Source organism: Aulonocara sp. 'chitande type north' Nkhata Bay, linkage group LG17 (genome assembly GCF_057382095.1).
Source record: "Aulonocara sp. 'chitande type north' Nkhata Bay isolate Kocher_YH1m ecotype deep benthic linkage group LG17, A_spYH_male_GT1.1, whole genome shotgun sequence".
NCBI classification, from domain to species: domain Eukaryota; kingdom Metazoa; phylum Chordata; class Actinopteri; order Cichliformes; family Cichlidae; genus Aulonocara; species Aulonocara sp. 'chitande type north' Nkhata Bay.
In genome coordinates, this window is record NC_141360.1 from 26,435,127 (window position 1) to 26,459,260 (window position 24,134).

The 24,134-nt window shown below is 41.6% G+C and overlaps 2 protein-coding genes and 1 pseudogene across 12 annotated transcripts in view; 1 reads left to right on the plus strand and 2 right to left on the minus strand.

The window, feature by feature from the left end:
• The window catches only part of acss3 (acyl-CoA synthetase short chain family member 3), a 65,117-nt gene extending 54,835 nt beyond the window's left edge, over nt 1-10,282 (plus strand). The window contains exon 17 of one of the 3 annotated variants that reach the window (XR_015125784.1): nt 7,686-7,813. Coding sequence is in view for 2 of the 3 variants with exons in the window: in XM_086269670.1 (XP_086125796.1) it covers nt 7,686-7,802 (117 nt within the window). In the remaining variant the exon portion in view is untranslated. Of the gene's footprint in view, nt 1-7,685 lie in introns of all 3 variants that reach the window. The other 2 variants (XM_086269670.1, XM_086269671.1) reach the window with 2 other exon arrangements.
• On the minus strand, nt 1,527-4,187 carry LOC147310187 (uncharacterized; annotated as a pseudogene).
• Nucleotides 6,253-24,134, minus strand: part of ppfia2 (PTPRF interacting protein alpha 2) — a 183,474-nt gene continuing 165,592 nt past the window's right edge. For 3 of the 9 annotated variants that reach the window (XM_086269663.1, XM_086269662.1, XM_086269669.1), the window contains 9 exons: nt 23,859-23,940; nt 23,210-23,410; nt 19,958-20,020; nt 18,965-18,997; nt 18,691-18,866; nt 18,452-18,549; nt 17,932-18,107; nt 17,382-17,450; nt 16,276-16,618 (listed from right to left, as the gene is read on the minus strand). In XM_086269663.1, coding sequence (XP_086125789.1) covers nt 16,316-16,618; nt 17,382-17,450; nt 17,932-18,107; nt 18,452-18,549; nt 18,691-18,866; nt 18,965-18,997; nt 19,958-20,020; nt 23,210-23,410; nt 23,859-23,940 — 1,201 coding nt within the window. In that variant the 3' untranslated portion in view covers nt 16,276-16,315. The other 6 variants (XM_086269665.1, XM_086269664.1, XR_015125782.1 and 3 more) reach the window with 6 other exon arrangements.

Here is a 24,134-nt window from a genome sequence, read left to right on the forward strand (position 1 = left end):
TGTATTAATGTACAATCATCAGGCAAATGACATGACGACAGGGCTTCTTTAAGCACCTTAATGAAAATGCCTGGAGAAAGTGCAAAGCCTTGTGGCAACCGTGTGTCTCCGAGTTGTTGGCCTCTGTATGTGAATGAAAAAATGTCTCTGAATGACTCATGCAGAGGAAGACAAAAGAATGCATTTGCCAGGTCAATGCACGTGAACCACTTTTGGCCACATGTGATAGCTGATAAAGCTGTGTACGGATTTGGTACTGGTGCAGTGGTAGAGAGTAATATTTCATTAATGGCTCTCAAATCATGTGTCATGCGGTATTTTCCTGTTCCATGTTTCTCCACTGGTAGAATTGGTGTGTTCCACAGTGAGTGAGAGGGCTCTAACACCCCGGCCCTTAACAGGCCTTCTATTGTTTCTGTAATTCCTTCCTCTGCTTCAGGTTTGTGTTTATACTGTGGTCTATTGATTGGTGTGTTTGATTTCAGCTGGAACAAGACAGGAGGACACTTAGCTAGGCCAACATCCGTGGGCCCTTTTGACCATAGACTGTCAGGCAGATTCGACAATCTAGCAACTGCATCAGAATGATCTACTCTCTCCTCACCATGTGTTTTTGAAATTTCTTTATGTTCCAAGATCACTGTGTCATCACAGGCACAAGTTATGCGATAGGTTTTACAATTTGGAGCATAAGATAAGTTAGGAATTTGGGTTCTTTGCCACCCTGTGTCGTCCAGTGCACGCCTGACCATTGGACCCAGATCACCTGCACCATGACCTTGGTGGACCGCCAATGTAATGTGAGGGGTTGAATTTTCTTCCACATTGTACCAAGGCAGTTGTTCATCAGTTAATTTCACAGCCGCGGCTACACCTTCTGGTCCGATGTAGATGTCATGTGTTTGCACATTCCACGTCTGACCCTCAAGATCAGACTGAAATAATTCACGATAGGTGTCGTCACTATCTTTATCATAAAACAAAGACACGTGGTAAGGTTCGCGCGGAGGGAGGTAAACTGCCAAGCTCATTATCCAGGGTCTCCACAGCTGAAATTGCCTCAGAACATCCTCTTTCACTAGTCTCCCCCAGTAGATGTCGGCTTTTGCTCTTTCACAGTCTTGAAGCAGATATTGAGTCTTTGAATTTGTTCCCAGGCACGGAAAATGCTGGCCCCCTGGTAGAGTCACAGATAATCCATCTGCTGAACATGTGATTGTGGCGCCCAACTTCACGAGCAGGTCCCTGCCCATGAGATTTACTGGCGCTTGCGATGACACCACATAGTTGTGTTTCAAAGTCTGCTTGCCCAGCTTTGTCAAAGCTGGGTCAGTCACTGGCAGAGTTGTTGGGATCCCGGAAATACACACCACGTTCGCTGTGTGGCAGGACAACTTTGCACTGTCTGGTGCTGCTCTCAAGGTTGAATAGGTTGCGCCAGTGTCCGCTAAGAAGGGTAATTCTGTCCCTTCCACAGTCATTAACAGCATGGGATCTGCCATTTCCATGCTGTTTTGTCCCTCCGGGTCCCTTCAGTACTGGTCCTCCCTCCAGTCAGCCACCGGATACTGCGCGGCTGGTGCTGCACTCGGGTTTGGGGCCTGATATGCTCCCCTATAGCCATCTCTTGCTCTCGGAGCTCCACGTGCCTGGGATTGGTAGCCTCTTCTTTGATTGTTCTGACGACGTTCTGGGCAATATTTGCTCCAATGACCCTCTGCTCCACAATTCCAACAGACATTCCAAGGCACACTGCTGAGATTCCCCGTGTCACGAGCTCTTTGTACTCCCCCCGCTGAGCCACCACGCCCTCTGTACGATCCACCGGTTCCCCAATTCCCTGTGGGTTGGTTCTGCCTTGGTGCATTGGCGGGCCATCCGTCATTAGTGCAGGGACCCGGGCCACTATCTGGCCATTCAGGCCCAGGACCAGGCTGGGTCGCAACTATCATCATTTTTTCTGTTTTTTCTTTTTCCTCTTTTTTCTTTTCGCAGGCTTTGTTTCTGGCCTCCGCCAACTGTAGTTTGAGTAGAGACGCTTGTGCCTCCTCCAACTCTTTTTTTCTGCTTGTTCGCCCTGTCCTGCTCCAGCTGTAAACGATGTGAGACGTGTCTTTCCCACTGCACCGAATCTGCTACGGCAAAATCTGGGTTTTTCTGTAGATCTTCTATGACCTGATTTGGCAGCCCTGCCAGCACCGCTGAGCGAAACCACGCCCGATGCTCACCTTCCCTACCCGGATGGGTACCTGTTTCTAACAACCACTGATCTCTGGCTTTTTCTAAAAACTCTCTAGGTGTGTTTTGGGGGTCCCAAGTTATTTTAGGTATGGCTCCTGTGTTAGGGGTTGGGTACTTTTCACGGACTGCGTCAGACAAAGCACATTGCACTTCATGATAAGGCAAATCATTTGCATAGCGAGTTGTGCGAGCTATGGCCTCTACATCTGCTAGCCCACCACCGAGCATACACCGCGCAGAAATGGCGCGAAAATCACCAATCGCAAGCTCTTCTCCTTCTGTTAGCCTGCCTAATTCACGCAACCACCTTGCTCCTCCTCCAGTTATAGTTGGAAGCTGTTTAACCAATGCCTCCAAATCTCTTACTTTGTATGCGCGGTACACTGGTTCATTTTTTGCACCAGCCACTAAAGGCAAATTATAATGAGTGCCCGCAGCTTTTTCTGCTTTGGTCACAGTTTTACACTGTCCCAATTTTCCCTTGCCTTTTAAACTCTTAAAAATAGGCCTCCTCTGTCCCTGCTCTTTTTTCACCTGTCTCGACCTAAGATTCCTGGCTATACTTGGTTCTGACGCGACTCCTCCTCTGTCGTTATCTTCCTCCTCTGAGGTAGATGAATCATTGTCGCTCTCCTCTTCTGCCATGCTTTTGGTCATTTTGTCCTTTACGGTCTTCAGCGTATTTAATACTTCCAATAGCCCTTGCGGGTCTTCAAGCATTCGTCCGAATACTTCTCCTGCCCATGTGTCTGACTTGGCCATTGCTTTGGAGTGTTTTGACCTGCTGGTATGGGCCTGCTCTTCTCTTGCTGGTGTTGGAAGCTCGATGAAAGCCGGTTGTGCTATCCTTTCCACCGGTGAAATCATTTCCTTGTTTGTTGGGGTCCGATCCGCTTCTCCAGTATGGTCTGGCAGGCTCTCTCTTGATGCTTCGGCTTCTGGCCTGTCTCCTCTCTCATGTGAACAGGAAGGCGAAGTCAAGCCTTCATCTGCGGCTAATGTTATCACTTTCCCTCCCCCACTCAGGGACTGACATTTAACTGTCATAGGCCCTTCGTTATGAAACACCAGTGGTGCCCTGGTGTATTCAACATCAGCTACTCCTCCTACAACCGCTGCCGTCTGTCCATCTGGGCCCTGAACTTGTCCTCCCCTTAGGGTCATTACAGGCATGACATGTTGTCGTCCTACAGCATTAGATGTTAATGTGGCCCAAGGAAGAATCTCTGCTGTGTGATACTTGTTAGCATCTCCTGGTTTTGGAATCCAGTTCTTCATTTGGTCTTCCAGCTTCTTATTTTGCTTTTTCAGTTGTTTCAAAGCCTCCACTATGCTTTCCATATCTTCTGTTTCAGCTGTGTCATCCTCCTCCATCCAGGAAGATGCTCCGTTCCACAAGAACATCCACTTGCAACACTTTGCATGTGTTTGCTGTAGTTTCTTGATTTGTTGGTTAATTCTCCAGTTAATTGAACGTTTCTCTGCCTCGGTTTGCAGTTGTTCCAGTTGCTGCTCACATCTCTCTCTTTCTATTTTGAGCACAAGACTTAGGGCTATTTTGTCATCCAGCCCTCTCTGTTGGGAAGCAATAAGCTTGCTTAGCTCAGCTTCCATTGCTTTGCATTCCTTCTCAGCTAATTTTGATGATCCAGGAGAAGCTAAACGAATGGCTCTTTTTAACTGTTCCTGCTGCTCCTTCAGAGGCTTATAGCCTCTGTGCCCAGTAGGTGTCATGCTCGGGCCGTCAGCCATTATCCTAGAACACAGGCTTACCTCCCTTTTTGTGACGTTATACGGCTCCTCCCTTTGGGTCAGCCCGCAGCGTCTGCCTGTTAAGTTTCACAATTACTTTCACTCCTCCAAGGGTCACTGTCTCCTTGTGATCTGCTTGGTAAGACACACAGCCAACGCAGTGTGTCAAGACTTAACCAAGCCTCTTTCAATATTCACTTATAATGACCACTTTTCACTCTGTAATATAAATGTTATAATATCATACACACTACATATTGACCTCGGGGCACAAAACAATAACACAGCTCGAATTCATTCACACAGCCTTAAATTTTTCTCAGAAAATTGCCCCAAAGCAATATCATGTTTGCTCACAAAGTGACAAATTCACCGTGTTCTATCGTAGCATAAGCAAAATGAGCCGCGTCTGTAGGCACCCAATTTGGATCATTTTCATTCTCAGTTATCTCCTTTAAGCCTCGAAATAGGAGAAGACAACGTTGCACATAGGTATTTAATTCATGCACCTCAATCTCAGACCACACTGTCATCTCATAAGGTGCATCACCTTCATGTGCGACAACGTGACACTCACAGCTGACCCCCAGCAAACCCTCCATTTCAGTAATTTTTATACAACAAGTGACAGAATGCAGCGCTGCCATGTTTGCTTATATTTTATATAAATAGGAAATTATCTGTGTTAAATGGGACTGTTTAATGCATGGGACACAATATAATCATTTATTGTTGAAGGGACAAATGTCAAAGGGGTTCTAACAGGTCCACTTTATTGCGTGCTCATAAAGTTTGTTATCTGGGTCACTCACTCAATATGCTTTATTGTTTGAAGTTATTAATTATGTCACGCTTATTAGTGGCTCATATTTATTTACGGCCTATGTTTGAACTTGACTACAAAGGCAGAGCATCATTTCATCCTTTCAGGGTGAAACACTCCACTTTCTCTGTGTCATGGCAGCTCAGAAAACTTCATGAACTTTACTTAAGATAAGATAAGATAAGATAAGATAAGATAAGATAAGATAACCTTTATTAGTCCCACACGTGGGAAATTTGTTTTGTCATGCTTGCTACTTGCTCAAAATATAGCTTAAAATCAGTTATGCTATCAGTATAAAATGTTTAGGATTTAATTAAATTATTTTCAACTGACTTACAGCAACTTACTCTGATCTAGGAACACTCTCTTATCCTCCTCAAAAACTGAAGTTACTCAGTCTTAAATGCTTTTTATATTACATAAATCAACTGTAATTAACTAATAACCTTCTAGTGATTCAGACTTGGTTTAAAACATTCAAAAGCCTTCTAGGGACCTATTCTAATCATAACCTATGTGTGTGTAAGCTTGTTTGCATTTAGCCCTCTGCACTCAAGGCATTTACTACACTTTATCAGTCCGGACAGTCACGCCGAACGAAGCTTCTGACCTTCAAAAGGCCGAGTGCCAACTCATTATAAGCACATTTGCAAGGTGTGTCTGAAAATTATTTAAACCACTCTTTTTAAATCAAAAACTATTTACATTGTTATAACATCAAAGCCAGCAGCTTATTTACAAGCTTTCAGCAATAAAAAGCCTTCTGCTTATAAGGCTCACACACTCTGGGCAGGAAGTGAAGAAGCTCCGTTCTCCTTCCTGCCACCAGCTCATTTGCATGTTCACACACCGTCTAAAAATAGCTCGCAGCGCTGCAGTGCGCTCTCGTCACACACAGGGTCACACAAAGCTCAGACAAAATTCTATTATTTTATATTACAAAAGACGTCTTATATTTACAATCACTGACAGGCCTGACAGATTCAGCACCTAACAAATTTCGACAAATTTAATATAACGGGTCTCACCGAAGAAAGATAACTTTTTTTACGACCAATTGAACAGTATCTGTTACTTCTGGAACAGTTTCTGACCTAATTTCTAAAGAGCACCTACACAATTTCGACAAATTTAACCATAACGGGTCCAACCGAAGAAAGGTAACTTTTTTGTAATCAATTAAACAGTATCTGTTACTTCTGGAACAGTTTCTGACCTAATTTCTAAAATCCCTAACTCAATTTAACAGTATCCAAAAAAGCACATGACACCGTTTAAAACGGTGAGGAGACTCTAACTCCTAGCTTGATTCCGGGATGCCCTGTACCCCACAGTTAAGCCAAACTGAACTAACCCTGTTCGCCGACAGGTCAAGACCGCGCGTCCACGGCCAGGAGGGAGCGTACCCTCCGGGCTATGCGCTTCTTAGCAACTTCTGGTGCCGTCCTATAATAATTTGTAACAATTTGAAACAACAGTCAACACCCTAAAACAAGAGTCTGACTAAGGCAAGTGCCACCTAGAGGTCAATGGAGCCAACCCTCACTTATAATCACACAGGACCACACTTATAACCAATTTGGACTTTAACCAACAACATGACCAATTCCCTACCAAACTACCTGAGCCTTTAACTCAATATCCAGGGACTCAAACCCAACATTATTACGTTCATATTTCTTCAACTTCATTAAATACTCTTAAGCAACTTTAACTGCATAACACACGGTGATTCTCATCAAAATCAAAACAGACACCCACCAGCAACGTCAGTGAGTAGACTTTTAATTTAATGCAGCCCAATTTGGCACAATTTGGGAATCAACTCAACAGGCAGTGCCTTACCTTTTAGATGCACCCGGGAAGCTCACTCACTCACATCAGATCCCTGGTCCGTGCCTGTCCGCTCGACCACCTCAGACCGTCCACACCTCGCACATCCACCCCAATATCACAGGACGAGCCCCCAAAATGTTAAGGTTCAAAATATTGGGGATGGACACCAGAGGAAAAAACCCATAATAACAACACTGGTCCGGTCGGGTTGAGTCAAACGATGATTTAATGATCACACACGTGGGAGATGGACACTGTATGCAGACGGTCTCAGATCTCATCTCAAAAAACACATCACCATAGTTTTATGAAATCAGGGTATTAGAACGCCCCTTCATGCGTAGTGACAGGTGCAATACAATCAATGTTGACAATTTTATTTAACACAAAGAATAACATTGTCTCCTTCCCGAGGGCAGACGCTGACTGCCCCCGTCTCCTGGAACCGTCTGTACCCTGCTAAGACACAACATGGCAGCTACAAGGACTCTTTCATTTACTCAGACCATCAGTGTGTATTGCTCTAAATCAAGTATATAATATTAAATGAATATTGCTGGATCAGCTACTTCTACTTAAAACATATTAAAACATGACTAAGCACAAAATCACCAAGAATAACATCTTATAAGTGCTGTGTAAGCGCGTGCGGCCTTCCAAGCTCAACGCCTTTGCCCTCCATAGATCAGCCAGACTCGCGCTGGCTGTAGCTTTTAACCTTTAATTAACTTGAGCACAACTCTAGAATAAGCGACAAACTGCAATGTTTATGGAATGATCATGGTTACATCTGCAATGGAAAATCATGTTATTATTCTGGTACCTGCAAGGAAAAAGATCAAACTGAAATTATAGCCATCACTGTAAATGCAAAAGATAATGTAAGGTCAAAAACTTCAATTTATATTTAATGCAAAGCTGGTTATATACTTCTAATGAACTAATAATGCCATATTAAAATAATGAATGAAAATGAGAAAAACATCCCCTCCTTATTTTACACATGTTAAGATTTTTTTTTTTTCCACAGATCTCTCCAACTATTGAGGACCCAGAGGTGTTTAAAGACATCGAGAAGCAAATAGAGAGAGCGTCCAGACACGGTGCAGCCGGAGTTCATCAGTGGGATGCCAACAGGACAGTCTAAGCAGTTTCTGGCAACACAAAAGTCACTCCATTAATAATAAGTGTGCAAAAATGCTCATGCTACGCACAAAGTGCTGCAAATGTGAGCACAATTTCTCAGTGAAATAAGAAACTTTTCTTGTTTTCTAAATTAAGAAAAGGTAGACATTGATGTCTAGCCTTTGGAAACCAGTCCAGATCCACACAAGTGGATTCATATTTCTATTTTGAATGGATCATACAGTTAGATCTAGAAATAACTGAATAATCATTTTTATGATTCTGGCTATCAGTCATGAAACAAAAGTAATGCAACTAAAGTGCAGACCTGTGTGTTTAATGCAAGGGAGTGAACAAAAACGTCATATGAAGCATTTAGCATTTGTTAATGTAGTCACTTTATGTTACTAACAAAGGCTAAATCCAAATGAATGAACAGCTTTAGCTGGAACGGCGTGTTGTTTGTTCTTGTTTTGATTTTTGGATACATTTTGGCTGCCGAGTTGGCATTTTGTGGTGCTTTTTCTCACAAAGGCATGACAAAAAGGGGAGCAATACCATAAAAGGGGGAAATATTTTTTACTACAGAACAAAAAGTAAATGACACACACACAAAACAACAGCTTGTAAACAAGCCCCCTATACTGCTACTATATGTGTATGTAATTTTTTTTTAAAGTCCGTCCAATTAACGCACTTTCAGGCTGTGAGATCGAACTGAATGACTAACCCTGTGTTATCAGAATCAAATTATTAACATTTTGATGAATGTTATTATAGTTAAAACTACAACTAGAGGTGAAAAAGTTGACTGAAATTCAAAGCTAGACTTTTGAAAAAATAAAAGCTGAAATGATTGTGAACAAAAACATACAAATTTTCCTAAATCTTGCCCCGAGGATATGCCCTCCATACAAATTTAACACTGAAACTAATAGAAACTAACCTAAAACTAAACATTTTCAAACAATACAAATTAAATGAGAAAACCCAAACTAACTGGAAATCAAAAACAATTCATGCAAAACAGGGTTACATTACAGAATACAGGTGCCATATTCATTATAACATAAAATTGTTCTGCCCTTTGTATATGTATTGAAAACAACATAATAATGTGAATGCAAAGTATGGCTTTGTTATTCATGAAAAATAATGAAGACTCATTGACAGTATTTTTCTTTTTTTTTGTTTGTTTTATTGACAATGAAAATTTGTTTGCTCACCACTGTTTCGACCAAAGTACAAGAAGTAGTAAAAAAAATAAAAATTAAAATTAAAAAAAAAGGGGGAGGGGGGGGACAGGACACAAAATAAAGCGATTTGTTGTTCGTGCAAATCGAAGAAATTAAAATGAAAAATTAAAAGCTTTTAAGACTTGATTTTGAGTCGTCCGTCGGAAATAACTAAAAGACAGATAACAGGGCAGCACGGCAGGTCACCCTGTGAAAACTGACAGAAAAAGCGTTAACGATTACACCAAATGTAAGTCACAGCAAGCAACAGGGTTTTTTTTTTTGTTTGTTTGTTTTATCATTAAGTCACCTCACTTCAACATGGTCATATACACTCTACACACACTATGAGCTAAAGCAGTCTGTCTTTCAGTTATTTCATCTGTTTGTCTGAAAGGAGGGAGGAGGGGGGGAGAAGGCCAGCTCGGCTAAAAGTGTAGTTGTCCTTTTTGTGTAAATGCATCGCCTGACGAAACATACAGTACAACAAGTGACATGTTCTATGTATGACGCACTGCCTCTTCTTTTTTCCCCCCTTTGATCTCTGAGAGGAAGTTTTGTGCGACTTCAGAGAGCATCGGCGTCTCTTTTATTTTGTCCTTGGCTACTAAATAGTCCGTTGAGTTGATGCGTTTTTGTTTTTTATTTGTTTTTTGTTTTTTTTAAAGAAAGTGCTTGTCATGTTTTTCCTGCGTGTCGACACATCCCCTCAAAATGCTTTTTTTAAAAATGAGTCCATAAGAAAGGATCACGTAGTTGCTAGAATGGGGACTAGAAGTTGTTTTTTCCCCCACCACTAGAGGGTGTGTTTTGCCACAACATCCAGTCTCTTCCTCTCACTTTATGGTGCAGCACAGGATCATCATCGTCATAATTATCATTATCATCATCAGCAGCAGCACAATGAAAAAATAAAACCATATGTACAAAATGATCTAGAGGGATGGGGTAATATGTTAAGAGCAGCATATAGTAATCTATGGTCCACTAAATGAGGTGGCAGAGATGGGTTTTTTTTTGTTTGTTTTTTTTGCACAAACTGAATATCTTTTTATACATGTGTTTGTGTGTGTGCATATATATATATATTTATGTGTGTGCATATATATATATGTATATATTAAAAATGGCATATTTATATTAATTTACAGATAACCTACACATCTCCTGTAGAAGAAATACACAGTACATTATGCTTTGACAAGTAACTGTACATGTAAAAGGTAGAAATGGGACAGCCTGCAGGACAGTTTAGCACCGGCGTCTGGTGCCCACATTATAGGGGACGAAAAGGGGTTGTGGATGTGGGGGTGGTGTTAGAGAGGAGAGCAGGGCTTCTTGGCAGTGCGTGTCAGAATGGTTCACTCCTCAGCAGGTTTCACCCGTCCAGCAGCTCCACTAATTAGTCTCCTTTCAGAACTGCACCTTAAGGGGAAACAGTGAGTAAATTTTAATGAGAGAGCACTTAGTTATTTTTACCCCATTTTTCGATGTTTCGAGGTGAACCTTTGACCTTTCTTGTAGGTATCATAAACAAGATGGATAAAGATGCTTTCAGATATATTTAGTGGCATCCTTATTTTAATGAATCAGCCTTTAAAAGAACTTTCAAAGGGACCTCTTAAAATCCCCCATATTTTCTGTTAAAATTGTAGATTCTTATATTAAATATAGCCAATTTTTCATGAAATGAGTGTATGAAAGTAATCCCTGTGAGGCAAAAATTCATACTTCAGAGTGATCTAAATGCTCAATTTCAGATGGGGATAACAGATTAGAAAAACTAATGAGGTCAACTCAGGCACAGGAGCCCCAGGGGTATTTTCAGGTTTTTTCCAATTGGGAACAGATGAGAATTAATGGCAAGGCAAGGATTGCCCACAGGAAATCAGAATATTTGATCACCAATAAATACAGCGTAGGCTCATGTGCAGCCTGCTTTCGCCCTCTGGGGAAACCCTTGACAAGCCCCTCCTACAAATTCTGTAAAAAATTCTGTTTGACTATGTTCTCATTGGCTGCCCCTTGCAAACTAAAGGGGATAGGAGTTAAAGTCCAGCAAATAGAAATATGAAGCTAGAGCAGACTAGATTCACCACAGTGGACTGAGTCAGGTGCCCAAGATGCAGTTTTTTTTCCTCCCACGTTCTAACTGGCATACATATATAACCTGTATACAAAGAACCAGCACAAAAGTCCAATGACTGGGAATTTGGCTCTTGTTAATAAAACACGAGGCTCCCTGGAAACATAGTTTTCAGCTTTAAGAGGTAAATATTGATCATCTGGTACCGGCAGTTTCATAGAGCCTGATCTTATTTTATGCAGCCCCATTTACATATGTGACATAGCTGAGGTAACTAAGTTATGCATAATGATTAATTACTTCCCTGTCTGCTTAATGGATGGTGTTAAAGTCTTCTTCTACACATTTTTTTATGCACTCAGTTTATTGACAGGCTTCATTGCGTTCTTTCAGCTCAGCCACACAACTTCAACAACAGTGTTTTGGGCTGTAAGCTGTTCTAAAGTGCGGCTCAGCGCACAGCAGAGCCATAACTGAACACAGCAGCAGATAATGACAGGTCTGCTGCTGTATAGCGCCTATAAAACTCTTCACTCCCATCGGATGTTTTCATGCTTTACTGCTTTGCAACTTCAAACTGAGGAGGTTTAATGTTGCTACTAAACAAATCCCCCCAAAAAGTAAGTAGGTAAATATTTTATCAAGTTTTGCACCTTCAGTAAATACTGCTCCTGAAATGCAGAAGCCTGCAAAGGTATGCAAATGTCTTACTGTATCGTTCTGGTACAGTATCCCCAGTTTCTGAAATGCTCTGAACTTTGCATCATTTACTTTTTTTGCTGTGTAGGAGTATAACAAGCTGGTGAGAGCATTAGAAACTGCCTGCACAATGATCTTATTATAGTTATAACACAGCACCTTTTCCCTCATTGATTCAACCCCCTCTGCTGTGCTCTACCTTTCCCTACACACTTATTTCACTTTAACCTTAGTCCTTATTGCATGACTGAAATGCCTGAACTGGTACAGCCACAACAATAAAACCACCTTCCTAATCTTACAACAAATCTGCTCTGACCTGTCAGGTCATGGACAGTTGACCTTTGGGGATGTCCTGTTGTGCCTGGTAGTAAAATGTTTGAGTCCTTGGGGTTATTGAATCAGGCTTGTTTTGGAACATCCTGCTCAGTTTGCTTGGTCTTACAGCAGTGTAGAGACAAAGGTTTGCAACCGCATTGCAAAAAGATGATCAGTGTTACTTCTCTGCTGTTAATGTTGTGGCTGATCAGTGTAAATGCACTGATGACAGCCTATGTCACAGAGGTGATTCAAGAAGACACAAGTTCAAATATTAGGACGTTGTTTCGTTAGTAAACATTGAGCTGAGGTCTTGTAAAGTTTTATGATTACCGACTCATTTCAACAATTTTTAACTGTTTTTAAGGACTCTCTCTTGTCTTTTTTTTTGTTTTTTTAAGCAAAACATAATTATGTTTAATGTCTCATTGTTTGGGAAACTGGAATCTTAAAAATTGTTTTTCAGCTTTTAGCATCTGGTTGCTAGTTAAATTGTGAGGGAACGTCTCTGTGGTGCAGATGCAGAAAGACGGCACAGTGAGATGGCATCCCAAATCAAAGAAAATACTTCAGAGAAATTACAGTTTTTCATTGCACCTGGCAGGACAAAGAAAGCAGTTGGATAGGAGAGTAGGGCAAGCTCACTTAGTAATCTGTGAAGTCTGGATAAGTTTCATAAGGCCTTCTACGGCAGCCGTGAACAGTCATAATCATGTAAATGAACTTTGTTAACTAATTTCTGTGTTAGACGCTCCTTGTTTATCTGAAAAGCTGATTTTTAAAGCTTTGACCATAACTGACTCATCTTTTTTGGACAGACATTAAAGGGGAGACATCAGGATGGGACCACAGCTCCCTGCATGCCCTGCTGTCTCCTATCACCTTATCACAGCTACCTGGCCAAAACACCGCAGAGCCTCGCCAAGCCGACCAGACAAATATGCTTATCTTGGGGGGGAAATATGGCCCTCGTCTCTTTCATCCAGTATCTGTTTTAAGTGCTTCTGAGGAAAGCTGTGCATTAAACAGGGCGAGATTCTGTGTTGTGTTACATACAGTGTACAGTTTAAGGTCCCTCTCTTCCTCCTCTCAGCAGGAGTAGGTTCTCACCGTGGAGCTATCCAGTCGCTGCACCGCAGATGGTCCAACTGTAGGGGAGACAGTTAGGGGGGAATTATCATGAAGTCTGAATATTTAGGTTCCTACTGTGCAAGATGGATCCAGAGGGAAAGGAAACATTATTTCTACTTCCTTACCACCCCAAACCACAAGGTTAGAGATTCTCAACAGGGAAAAGAAACATTTTCTGAGTAGCATGTTCCTGCAGTAGAGGAGGCTGCAGTTTCAGGACTGCATCTAAGGGGAAATATTTCTTTTACCTAAGAACTACCTACCAAACGATTACCAAGGACAAGGTTTCTAGAACGCGCTGTGAGCACTGACAGTAACACTTTTTTTGTTTGTATTTCATCCAAATATGACAAAGGAATGTTGATACAATCAGTGTCTATCTAGGTATTTAGAGTCTCCACATTTAATTTGAGAGCTGAAGAAGTCTCTTGGATGAGATGTGAAGTGTCTTTAAAGAAGTTCAGTCCCTTTCTTTCCAAGCTTCTTAATCTATCAGCTTTATTAAATCTAATATTAAAGCAAACATTTTGCAGTTTAACTCAAGTTTATAGTTGTGTAATCAAAATCTAAAGTTCACATTTCAGGACACAATTTAACCAACATAGAAGTGACTTAAACCTGCACTTTATCTAATGGCCACCAGGGGGCTGTCAACCATTCCTGTTGCCCATTTGTATTAGGGTTTTGCAGATACGTGACCAATAACCACATGAGGTTAACCTGTCCAGCATTTTAAACATGCCACACTTTTGATGACAATGTAGAATCGAGTGAGTAAGGGCCCAGTCACACGGGCGTAAGTCGCACCGGCTGTGAAGGAAAAATGGTTTGTGACGCACTTTTTCTTTTAGTTTTACCACTACTGTGGTACTGTGTTAGCGACTGTTTGCAGAAAACCAATGAAAACTACAGGCAGCCCTCGCCACCAAAAACAATCACTAGGAAGTTTCTGCTGCAGCAACTTCTTTGCAACTGATTTCACCCAGTAACTCCCAGGAACCCAGCTAAGGTTGTATCACATCCAAAGTGGTGGACAACTTTTGGAGTCACGTGAGAAACTTCAAAAAAACGTGCACAGAGTACCGTTCATGTTGTATTCCAGTCTATTTTACCATGTTGTTTTGTCTCTGCATCCCTTCACATATGTGGGCGAGATCCAGCCAAAGCATCTGATTCTATCTTTACTTCTACCTGACAATGAGGTAATTGTGCAAAGCTGCATAACATGCAAGAACTGCAAGACAGAAAGTACTGTATGAAAATGCAAAGTGATTGGTTGCTCTTTTGAGGTCATCCAATTCAGTAGGTGGAAGATTCAAACAAACTTTGATCATGGTAGTGGTCACTGTGGGCCTGAAACTATATAGTCTCCTCTATTGCAGGAGCATTGTCTTCCTTTTTCCACACAATGGCAGTTACTTGTAGTGACACCATCATAGAAGTAGTCATGGATCACTCAAAGGAAATTCCTGTTTTGAGTGGACATCACCAGCGACTAGATATCAGTGAGCTGTGGACATCACAGATCAGGGGACAGAGTGAGTAGAGACAGAGGAACACACGAAGGCTGTTTCTGTGTTATTGGGAACACCTTGTTAGAAGAGAACGCTGGCCAAAAATCAGTATATTTTGATGAGTTCCCATCGTGTATTACTGCATGGCATAATTGATAATGATTTCCTTTAAAGGATAATTCTGGTTTATTGTGATCTTGAGTTATATAGTGTGCATATAGGATATAGTACAGTCTTAATGAGCAGATTGAGTTTACTCATTTTTAGTAGGACCTGAAATACCTAAACTTTCTTTGACTTAACCATTATGGATGGGCAGAAATTTGTATAAGTATAGCCGAATAGTTTTAATATTTACAAGAGCTCAAAATACTCAAAAGTTGAACTCATTTTCCTAATGAAGGCTGTCACGGATAGCTGAAAGTGACAACTAACTGTTGTTTTAATTGCTGAGATATGGGAATGTGGCAACAAAAGGTAGTTCAGAGCAGTGTGGTGATCACACAGGTTTTAAACTGATCCCCTAACAGCCCAAAACCTTTCAAGATAAAACAAACAATTGCTCATTCATTAGGTAGTTTAATAAGTAGTTTTACAGTAGAGAGTTTACTTTAACCAACCTGTGCTCAGTGTCTGAACTGTGCTAAACTGTGGAAGGTCTTTCTGTTCAGCTCTGTCCTTTTTTAGCATCTACGTCAATCTCTGTGGTTTAAGGTTTCAATTGTGTCCCAGTTTATGCTTTCAGATCTCACTCTCTTAAATACAGGGTTTGTCATCAAATTGGCAGACTTCCATTATTTTTTATTGAGGTTCAACTTTCTGTGTAGTGCAAGAAGAGTAGTCTAATGCCCCCAAATCTCAGCAATTTCTTTAGCAAGAACAATATTACCATTTTAAAAAACAAAACCCAAACTACCCAAATTTCACAAACCAGCATTGCCCTTTAATATTAAGACTGTTTTAGCCAGAGTCCTCTTTAACAGTAAAGGGTTGAGGAATCGCACAAACTGTCAGTTTTAGTTTGAAAAACATTCAAGATGTACTGTTCACCTATGTAAACCTCCTGATTCAGGCCAACTTACATAGCACCGCTCAGCCACTTTTTGTTTTGCTGCTTCATTACTTCAAGGGTTAAACCAACAAGCATGGGTCCTAATCCATAACTTGACCCCTAGTTTGTTTTTAACTACCAGGGTGAAAGGCCATCTATTTTGCAGCTCTGCAAAACAATACCCTTGGAGTTGGATATTAAAGAGAGCTAATTATAGAAAGAGAAAAGAGAGGCGAGGGTGAGAGACCACAAAGAAAAGGAGAGATACAGCAGGACAGTGGTTGGCAGAGACCATGTAAAGAGGAGGGAATATATGTAGACTAATACTACAAATAACAATATTAACACACGCAGGGCCAACAAGCCCAGGACCTTCAGATGGGCTGACCTTGAAACCAATCCAAATACATGTCGTCAGGACTGTCATCCAGCGCCTCATAGAGGACTGCAGAGCAGCCGTCACAGAGTCAGAGAGAACAAGAGACACAGTCAGAATGCTCCTCACACACAGCAGGGGCAGGAACTCCTGCTCCCAGGTGAGATGCTTTCATCTCCCTGTTCAACAGGCAGACATAACCTATGTTTTGTTTGAAAGCCAGGCTTGAGAAATGCGACAGTGTCATGTGTGAGAAATGAAGTGCACTTACCCTCGGGGGGCAGTCTTCTGGAGTGACCGGATGTTGCGGTGAGACGGAAGCCAGCAGGAAGTGTTTCTGCTGATCCAGGCATCATACTGATACCATGGATGTCCCGGGGAGGGAACTGCCTCCGCCACGATGGGCCTCGGAAGTCTTTGTCATCGCACTGAGTGACAGAATGATAGAGAGCTTGTTTTTAGACAGAAAAGTTAAATAATTGAGGTGAGAGAAGAAAGTTTCAAGAGTAGTCTTTGACTACTATCCCGAGTCCAAACGGCTCTCGCTCTCACCACCTGGTTCAGGCCTTAAGACCGGTTTGTGGCTCTCCTTTCCCTCCTGGCAACCTCCGGGACTATTGTCCTTTCAAAGTGAAGTTACAACTTTGTTAAACATGTTGATTGCAGTGGTACTTCTATTCAGTAAGTAGTTGATGACTTGTTTAAAGGCAAGTTGGCATCTTCCATACAGACTATGGGTGACAGCAGCAATCTGCTAAGCAACCACAGGAAGGTTTATGGTCCGGCACCCCCTTTACTACTGATTTCACCTAGCAACAGCCAGCAACCGGTCGGGGCTGCCGAGTGGTTTGTTAACATATCATTCCATAGCAACAAGAGGCTACCAGGAGATCTCCAACTTGTCTATAGGCCTGTGCAACTGAGGCCTAATAACACTGATAAGCTTAATGCTTCAACATAAGTGAAAACAAAACATCCTGGCAGAGCTCATTACTTTTAAAGGGTAACATGACATGTAGGATTTTGGATTTTCTTTTACAAACTAACTTCACAATTTGTAAGAGTATTCGTTATATTTAACTATCTAATAAAGTTGATAGAATGTGACTGTTAGAAATCCTTTTAAAGGCTTAGTTTTCACATTTCACCTCACAGTGGTGTGATGCCTTGTGGGTGATAGTTACTTCTTACCTCATCCAGTCTTCTGTCAGTGCCCAGCGCCAGCAGATTATTGTACTCTCGCTCCAGAATCTGACGTGCCTGAGGGGAAGAGGAAGGAGAACAAACAAAAAAAAAAAAGACAACACATTCAGAAGGCCAGCTATTCTTAGCTGCATGGTAGCCGAGGCAGCTGACACATTACGTTATTCGTGGATTTTACCCGAGTATAGAGATGAGATAAGCAGTGAAAATTCACAGGGAAACTTGCCAGGGTGACAGTTGGCAAATCTGCATGCTCTGATTTAGATTCCACCGGCTTTTGAAGGCTGATACCAACATTCCTCTATTTTTGGACTGAAGCTGGCGACTGATGATATTTCTGCCCATAATTTACACCTTTAATTTTTTTTTTTTTTCAATGTCTATGCCAAAAAAAGAGCTCCAAAAAATATCTCAATCGCAATAAAGATTTTCTGTTTCCAGCTGGAAAAACGTTAGACCAACTTAATGTTGTTGTTAGTGCACAGTCAAATCTGCCAAAGAAAATTGACTAGACTGCACAGTGCAGCTGCAGTAGTACCTGAGTGTTTTGTGTGGGGATCTGGAGGAGCAGTGCCAGGCTGCTGTAGTCAAAGTTATCATCCAGGGCAACCAGAGCTCCATGCACACCGCTTTCCAGCAGGATGTTGGCGTAGTCCCTCAGGCCTATGCTCTGCACCCAGCGGATGACCCGCTCATTACTCCACACCAGAACGTCTGCAGAGACAAGTATGGACTTCAAATGTTTTCACATATGTTTGGTTTATTACAACATTTTTGTACCTGAAAAAGTGTCAACTGAACTTGCACATTTTACCAGATTTAAAATACTTTTAGACTAGATGTTAGTCTGGAAATTTCTGATAGAGTAAGATTTCACACACAGTTCATACAAAGCGGAAATAAGAACAACTGTTAGTTATTCATTTTATGTTTTAAAGGAACTGTCACAGAAATACAGTTATGTTTTCATGCAGGAACTCAAGACAAATCATGGAGGAAATTTTCAGCCTTGGCGAAGATGCGCACTCTCAAACTGCTCGTGTCTTGGATGTACTTGCCTCTCATTTCATGCTGGCTTTGCTCCCTGCGTCTCTCCAGCTCCTTCCTGTCATAGTTGAGCTTCTTCAGACACATGATCCCATACTGTAAACTTGTTCTGATTTCAGGAAAACAAAGTTAAAAAGAAACGGATGCCCTCTCAGCTTAGCACCTCCCAAAAAGCCTTTTATAATATGAGTTACTAGAGCCAGATCAAACATTTTGTACATATATTATAAGTATGATGCAAGTCTACTACCTGTGGAAGCTGTCCACCATTTTAAGGTGCACCCTCAAGTCCTTCTTGGTGAGGTGGTCCAGCATACGGGCATCCACGAGGCACTCCATGAAGTAGCTGCGGTACTGAGGTAGTCCTAGACTGGGCAACCACTCGTTCCCTATCCACTCATGGTTCATGTCACCATAGGCAAGAGTCTAATAGAAAACACATTTAACAAGATGTTTAACATAACTCGCCAAACCAATTGCACGTTTTCACTCTGTCTGTAAGAGACAACAGGATTTCCACCCACCTGTGCCCAGCTGCCCTCTTCAGACTCCGACTTCTGGCTCAAACACAGGGGAAAGAAAATGAAGACCAATTGTCACTTTTAGAACAATAACAAATCCTTAAAGTGCATCCAAATCAAACTGATAGTGCATGAGGAGATCCTGAAGGGAAACACAAATTTCAGCAGCAGCTGTTATACACCTTATGGCTTATGTTTTTTGTTTTTCATACCCAATCAACAGTAGACCCTGTCAAAATTGGCATTTGCTGTAGTGTTCCAGCAATTTCGATAGCTGAAGGAAGGTGCTTTTATTTATTTTTTAACTTAATTTACCTTAAATTGCATGTAAGTGGATGACAATGGAGACTCAATTAAAATAATGGGACAATCTGAATCCAGTTAATTATGATACAATATGGTAATAAAATAAATCAAACAAAAAACCTCCCAAAACTTACCCATCATTTTATAACGAACACTCTGCCTGCTACACTGACACTGACACTTGCCTCCGGAGCAGCCTGAGAATGAGGTGATGAAACGTCTCTCCACACGTTTACAAGTTTCTCTATTTCTAAGATTGGTATTTTGATTAAACTCTACGGCATGCAGTTTCATAAGGATAAGTCCCCTGTATGCGAAAAAGCTGACTGCGAAATGTGATTTAAATAACTCTGACATCTGGTATGTGGTGAGTAACAACACCACAGAAATAAACAGCTGAGAATGGATGATTCGTGACCTTTCATTATGGAGCATCACTGAGCCAAAGAACAGTGAACGGTGACTCAAACCTTCATTGAGGCATCAGCAGCTGCTAAAAGCTTCAAGCTGGCCATTAGTGTTGAGAAGAGGTTCATAGACCGGGGAAGGGTTTAAGCGCTTCATGTCTTCTCCATTAGAAACCATTCATATTTTTCCACAACCACCCTCTGATAATCGCACTTATACCACCAGACAAATATGAGTGACAGAAAGAAAAGGGTAACCGTTAAAGGACACAGCAGGACTGACCGTTTTGGAAGGGGCTGCCAGGGTCTCCATCTCCTCATGGGTCACCCATACATTGCCTGATGGCTATAAGGGGCAGAGCCCAAGAGACAGAGCAGCAGCGGGGTTGGTAGTAGAGGTCCGGTAGGAGGGGCAAGCAGTGTTAAAGAAGAAGAGCAGCACCACTGTAAGCCAATAGTGTTATAGCATCACAGTCAGATGATGAACTGGCCCCAAACCCGCCAGGGGTCAAAGGGCATATGCAAAGGACAAAAACACAAAGTATAACACAGGACATATGCATACAATACATACACAAGAGACACAGATAACAGGGACATTTGGCATGCACAACATTTAAGACTGAATAAATTAGTAACCAATACCAACAGACATGTAAATTACACGTTACCCATCTATTCACCTTCCACTAGCAGACAGCCAGTTCACTCAAACAAGCGAAACAAAACACATCTCTAATGGTGTCTGTCCATATCATTCACACCTACAGGTCCAACTAACAACAGTAGTGATGATTATGTTAATTGTCTTGGCTACTCTACGTGATAAATTAGTAAGAAAGGCAGTTAAATGGACCTGGATTATGTTTGGGGATTTTTCCATTAATGATGTTCTTATTAATGGATTAAAAAAATACAGTAACATAATGCTAACCTTTAATAAACCTCTCTGTGTGACTGTATTACATTATTTTTTAATTTATTGTTTTTTAAGCTGGTTTCTCTCATTGTTGTCCGTTTGGCTGCATTGAGTTGTCACTGTTGAGCAAAAGAATGACTGTTCAGCAGCTACAGGATCAGATATTATTGCCTAGATAATAAAAATGTAAGGCAGTGATTTCCAGTCAAGGGTCACTATAGGACAGATGGGGCAACTATGGCTCAGGAGATAGAGCAGGTCGTCTAGCAGTCGTCTAGCAGGTCGAAAACGTCCCAATGCGTCCATTGGAGCGTGAAAATTTGAGGGCATATAAGATGAATGGGTGAATAAGGCCTGTAGTGAAAAGTGCTTTAAATGGTAAATGGCCTGTATAGCGCTTTACTAGTCCTTAAGGACCTCAAAGCGCTTTACATATCCAGTCATCCACCCATTCACACACCGGTGATGGCAAGCTACATTGTAGCCACAGCCACCCTGGGGCGCACTGACAGAGGCGAGGCTGCCGAACACTGGCGCCACCGGGCCCTCTGACCACCACCAGTAGGCAACGGGTGAAGTGTCTTGCCCAAGGACACAATGACAGAGACTGTCCAAGCCGGGGCTCGAACCGGCAACCTTCCGATTACAAGGCGAACTCCCAACTCTTGAGCCACGATCGCCCCACGATCGTATCTCACCAGATAAGTTAATTTTCACTTTTCTATTTGAACTAAGCACCAGTCTATTTAAACTGGACTGGTTTAATATGTGTGCATATTACTGTAGAAAGTAATTACTCTGGAAAAAAATCAAATGTAATTAAAAAAACATAGAAGTGAAAGTTACTATTGTGTGCTAATAGCAAAAAAAATTGCTAAAGAAACTGCGAAAAGTATGAACAGGGGGATGAAGTTGTTAGCTTGGGATACATGGAGAATAAAAAAGTAGTATAAACTAAATGTGAAAAGGAAGGGTGGGTCTGACTGTGAAGCAGCACGCTCATTTACTAATGACTTGCGATCGTTAGCCATTGACCGTGAGGTTTCGCATTATAGGTAATTATCCATTATGAAATGGATATGACCAAGATTTATAGTATAAAATATAAATAAAATCAACAAATTGATCTGTGAAGGGGTTCTTGAGTCCATCTGACAGGTGTTTGAAGGTAAAACATTTAAAAAGGTTGGGATGAAATGGTAAAAGGTAAAAACCATTGCATTTTTCTGGTTTCAACGAGGCTGGGAAACCACCTGAGTCTTTACACTCTCTAGAGTTTCTGCTTGACATGCACATCCTGCTGCATTTACAAGGTCAATTAACCCCCTCTGTTAAGTGCAGAGGTTTTAAGTGTGAGGCCTGCCACAGTTGGGGGAGTTTGATTGGACTCGTCTCTGGCTCTGTAATGAAAATTTCATGAGGTGTGGAAGTGGAGCTAAGTGGTGGAAGAGAGGGTGAGGTGAAGGGGTAGCACAGCGGAGAGTACCGGCAAAGTTACTAAACAACAGGAGAGGTGAGAAGAGATTCTGAGCTATAATGCTTGCATGCATACTAGCAGCATCTAAAAACAACTTTAATGAATGCTCCTGGCTGGGTTTATACAGCCAATGCAACTTCTCACGTCTGCGTGATATATGAGCTGCACTGTAAGTCTAAGTGTACCTTTTGTATAACAGCATATTTGCTCTGCAGTGTGAACAGTTGCGATCATTAAGGAACAGCAGAGTCCTCAGAGTCTGTATGCAATTATCATGACAGGAGGGAGCAATGAAAGCAACTGTGGTGTGGAATAACTGGCAAGCTAAATTACAGTACACGTAGGAGCCATGTTTTACAGACTGGGCCATCACCAACTCCCACTGTAATATACACTTACTTATCATAAAGCAACTATTAAAAACCACAGACAACTTGGATGTGATGGTAAGGACTGAGCGTGTTACCCATGCGTGAAGATGTGGTGTATGCAAGCAGGGAAGCTCATGTCCCAAAAATATTTGCTAGAACTGTTTTGGAGGCAGAAATTATGATTGCAATAACCTTTTTTTTCTTGCAGAAGTGTTGCAGTACATGTATGTGCACTATAACCAATGTGACCTAGTTAGCTATAGCTAGCTAGAGCTTCAAGTGCTTTACCTACATCATAAAAAACACATTTAAAAAAAAATCACAATGAAAAACTAAAAATACACATGACCAAACTCACAAAAACTCAATTTAAAAGGTGCAAAACAGACAGAATGTATGTTGAAGGAATGGCTCCACATCTCAGGATTTAAAACCACAAGATTAAACCAGGAAGTTGTTAGCTTAGCTTTGTATAAAGATGGGAAACAGCCGTGTAAAGTCAGGTCTATCCAGCATCTTGAAAAATCACTAATTCCTTTTTTGTTTCGTTTTTTGTGCGGGTAGATATGCGGTTTATTATCATTTTCTGATATACCTAGGCTAGCTAGGCTAACTGCTTTCCCATGTCCAAATCCTTGTTCCTTCTTTGTCTGTTTTTTTGCCAATTCTGTTGTTACAAATTATGAGAAAATTTCCCTCCTTTAGAGCAACGCTTCCTTCAACAAATATGTGTGGAAATAAAATTCCCACATTTTCCGTGTAACTCACGGTTCTGGAGGTGGGCGGGGCCGAGGGGCTGGTGAGGGAGACCATTTCTTGGATTGCCAAGCGAAGTTTGAGGCGGTGCAGAGGGTTACTGATTCCGATCTCCCGCTGGATTTCGGTGTCAGATAGGGCCGACATGATGGCACCGCTCTTCACGTTGGCACGACATGCTGCCACGTACCAGGCCGGCATCCCCAACCACAACTTCATCACACAGAGGTGAGGAGACAACAGTGTTAACCTGAAAGACTGAGTACTTATTTGGCAATAAAAATCATGTTAAAAAAACAAACAAAAAACTTTCAGTCAAATATATTTTAATATCAGCCTTAATCCTATATGGCGCCATCTTTAACTAGAACATTGTGCTGGAGGATTAGGGAGGTCATGAACTGGCTTGTGAATGTACATATGCTAGTAAACATTAGGGGGCAGAAGAGTGTCTGTATTTTGGGTCCTTTAGCTGTATATTCCAGTCACTACAGTGATCATCACATATTCTTAAATTTCTATTCTGTGCTACTGTTCGGTAAATATCCATGCAAGTGATTGAAAACTGGGTCATAACTTCATACTTCAATAAAAGTAAAGCTACATCCATCATACGCGCTTCAATTATTAATATACCTATAGGTGATAGGTGACCATTTACCTCCAGCCACGCAACAACAGTAGGACCGTCCCACTGGGCAAAAGGTAAACCCTTTCTCCTAGCCTCCTCCAGCAGCTCGTGTCTGAGGGCAGGGACAGAGGAGACCTGGTATGAACACATGAATTTGTACATCCTGAACACACATTTGTTCAGTCTAACAAAACACCAGACTTTCTTACATCTCGCATCCTAAAACCTGCTCACATGCTCTTCACAAACTCCTGCAGTTAACGTTGTGCTGTTGCAGATCTGTGTGTGTGTGTAGTACACAAAGAG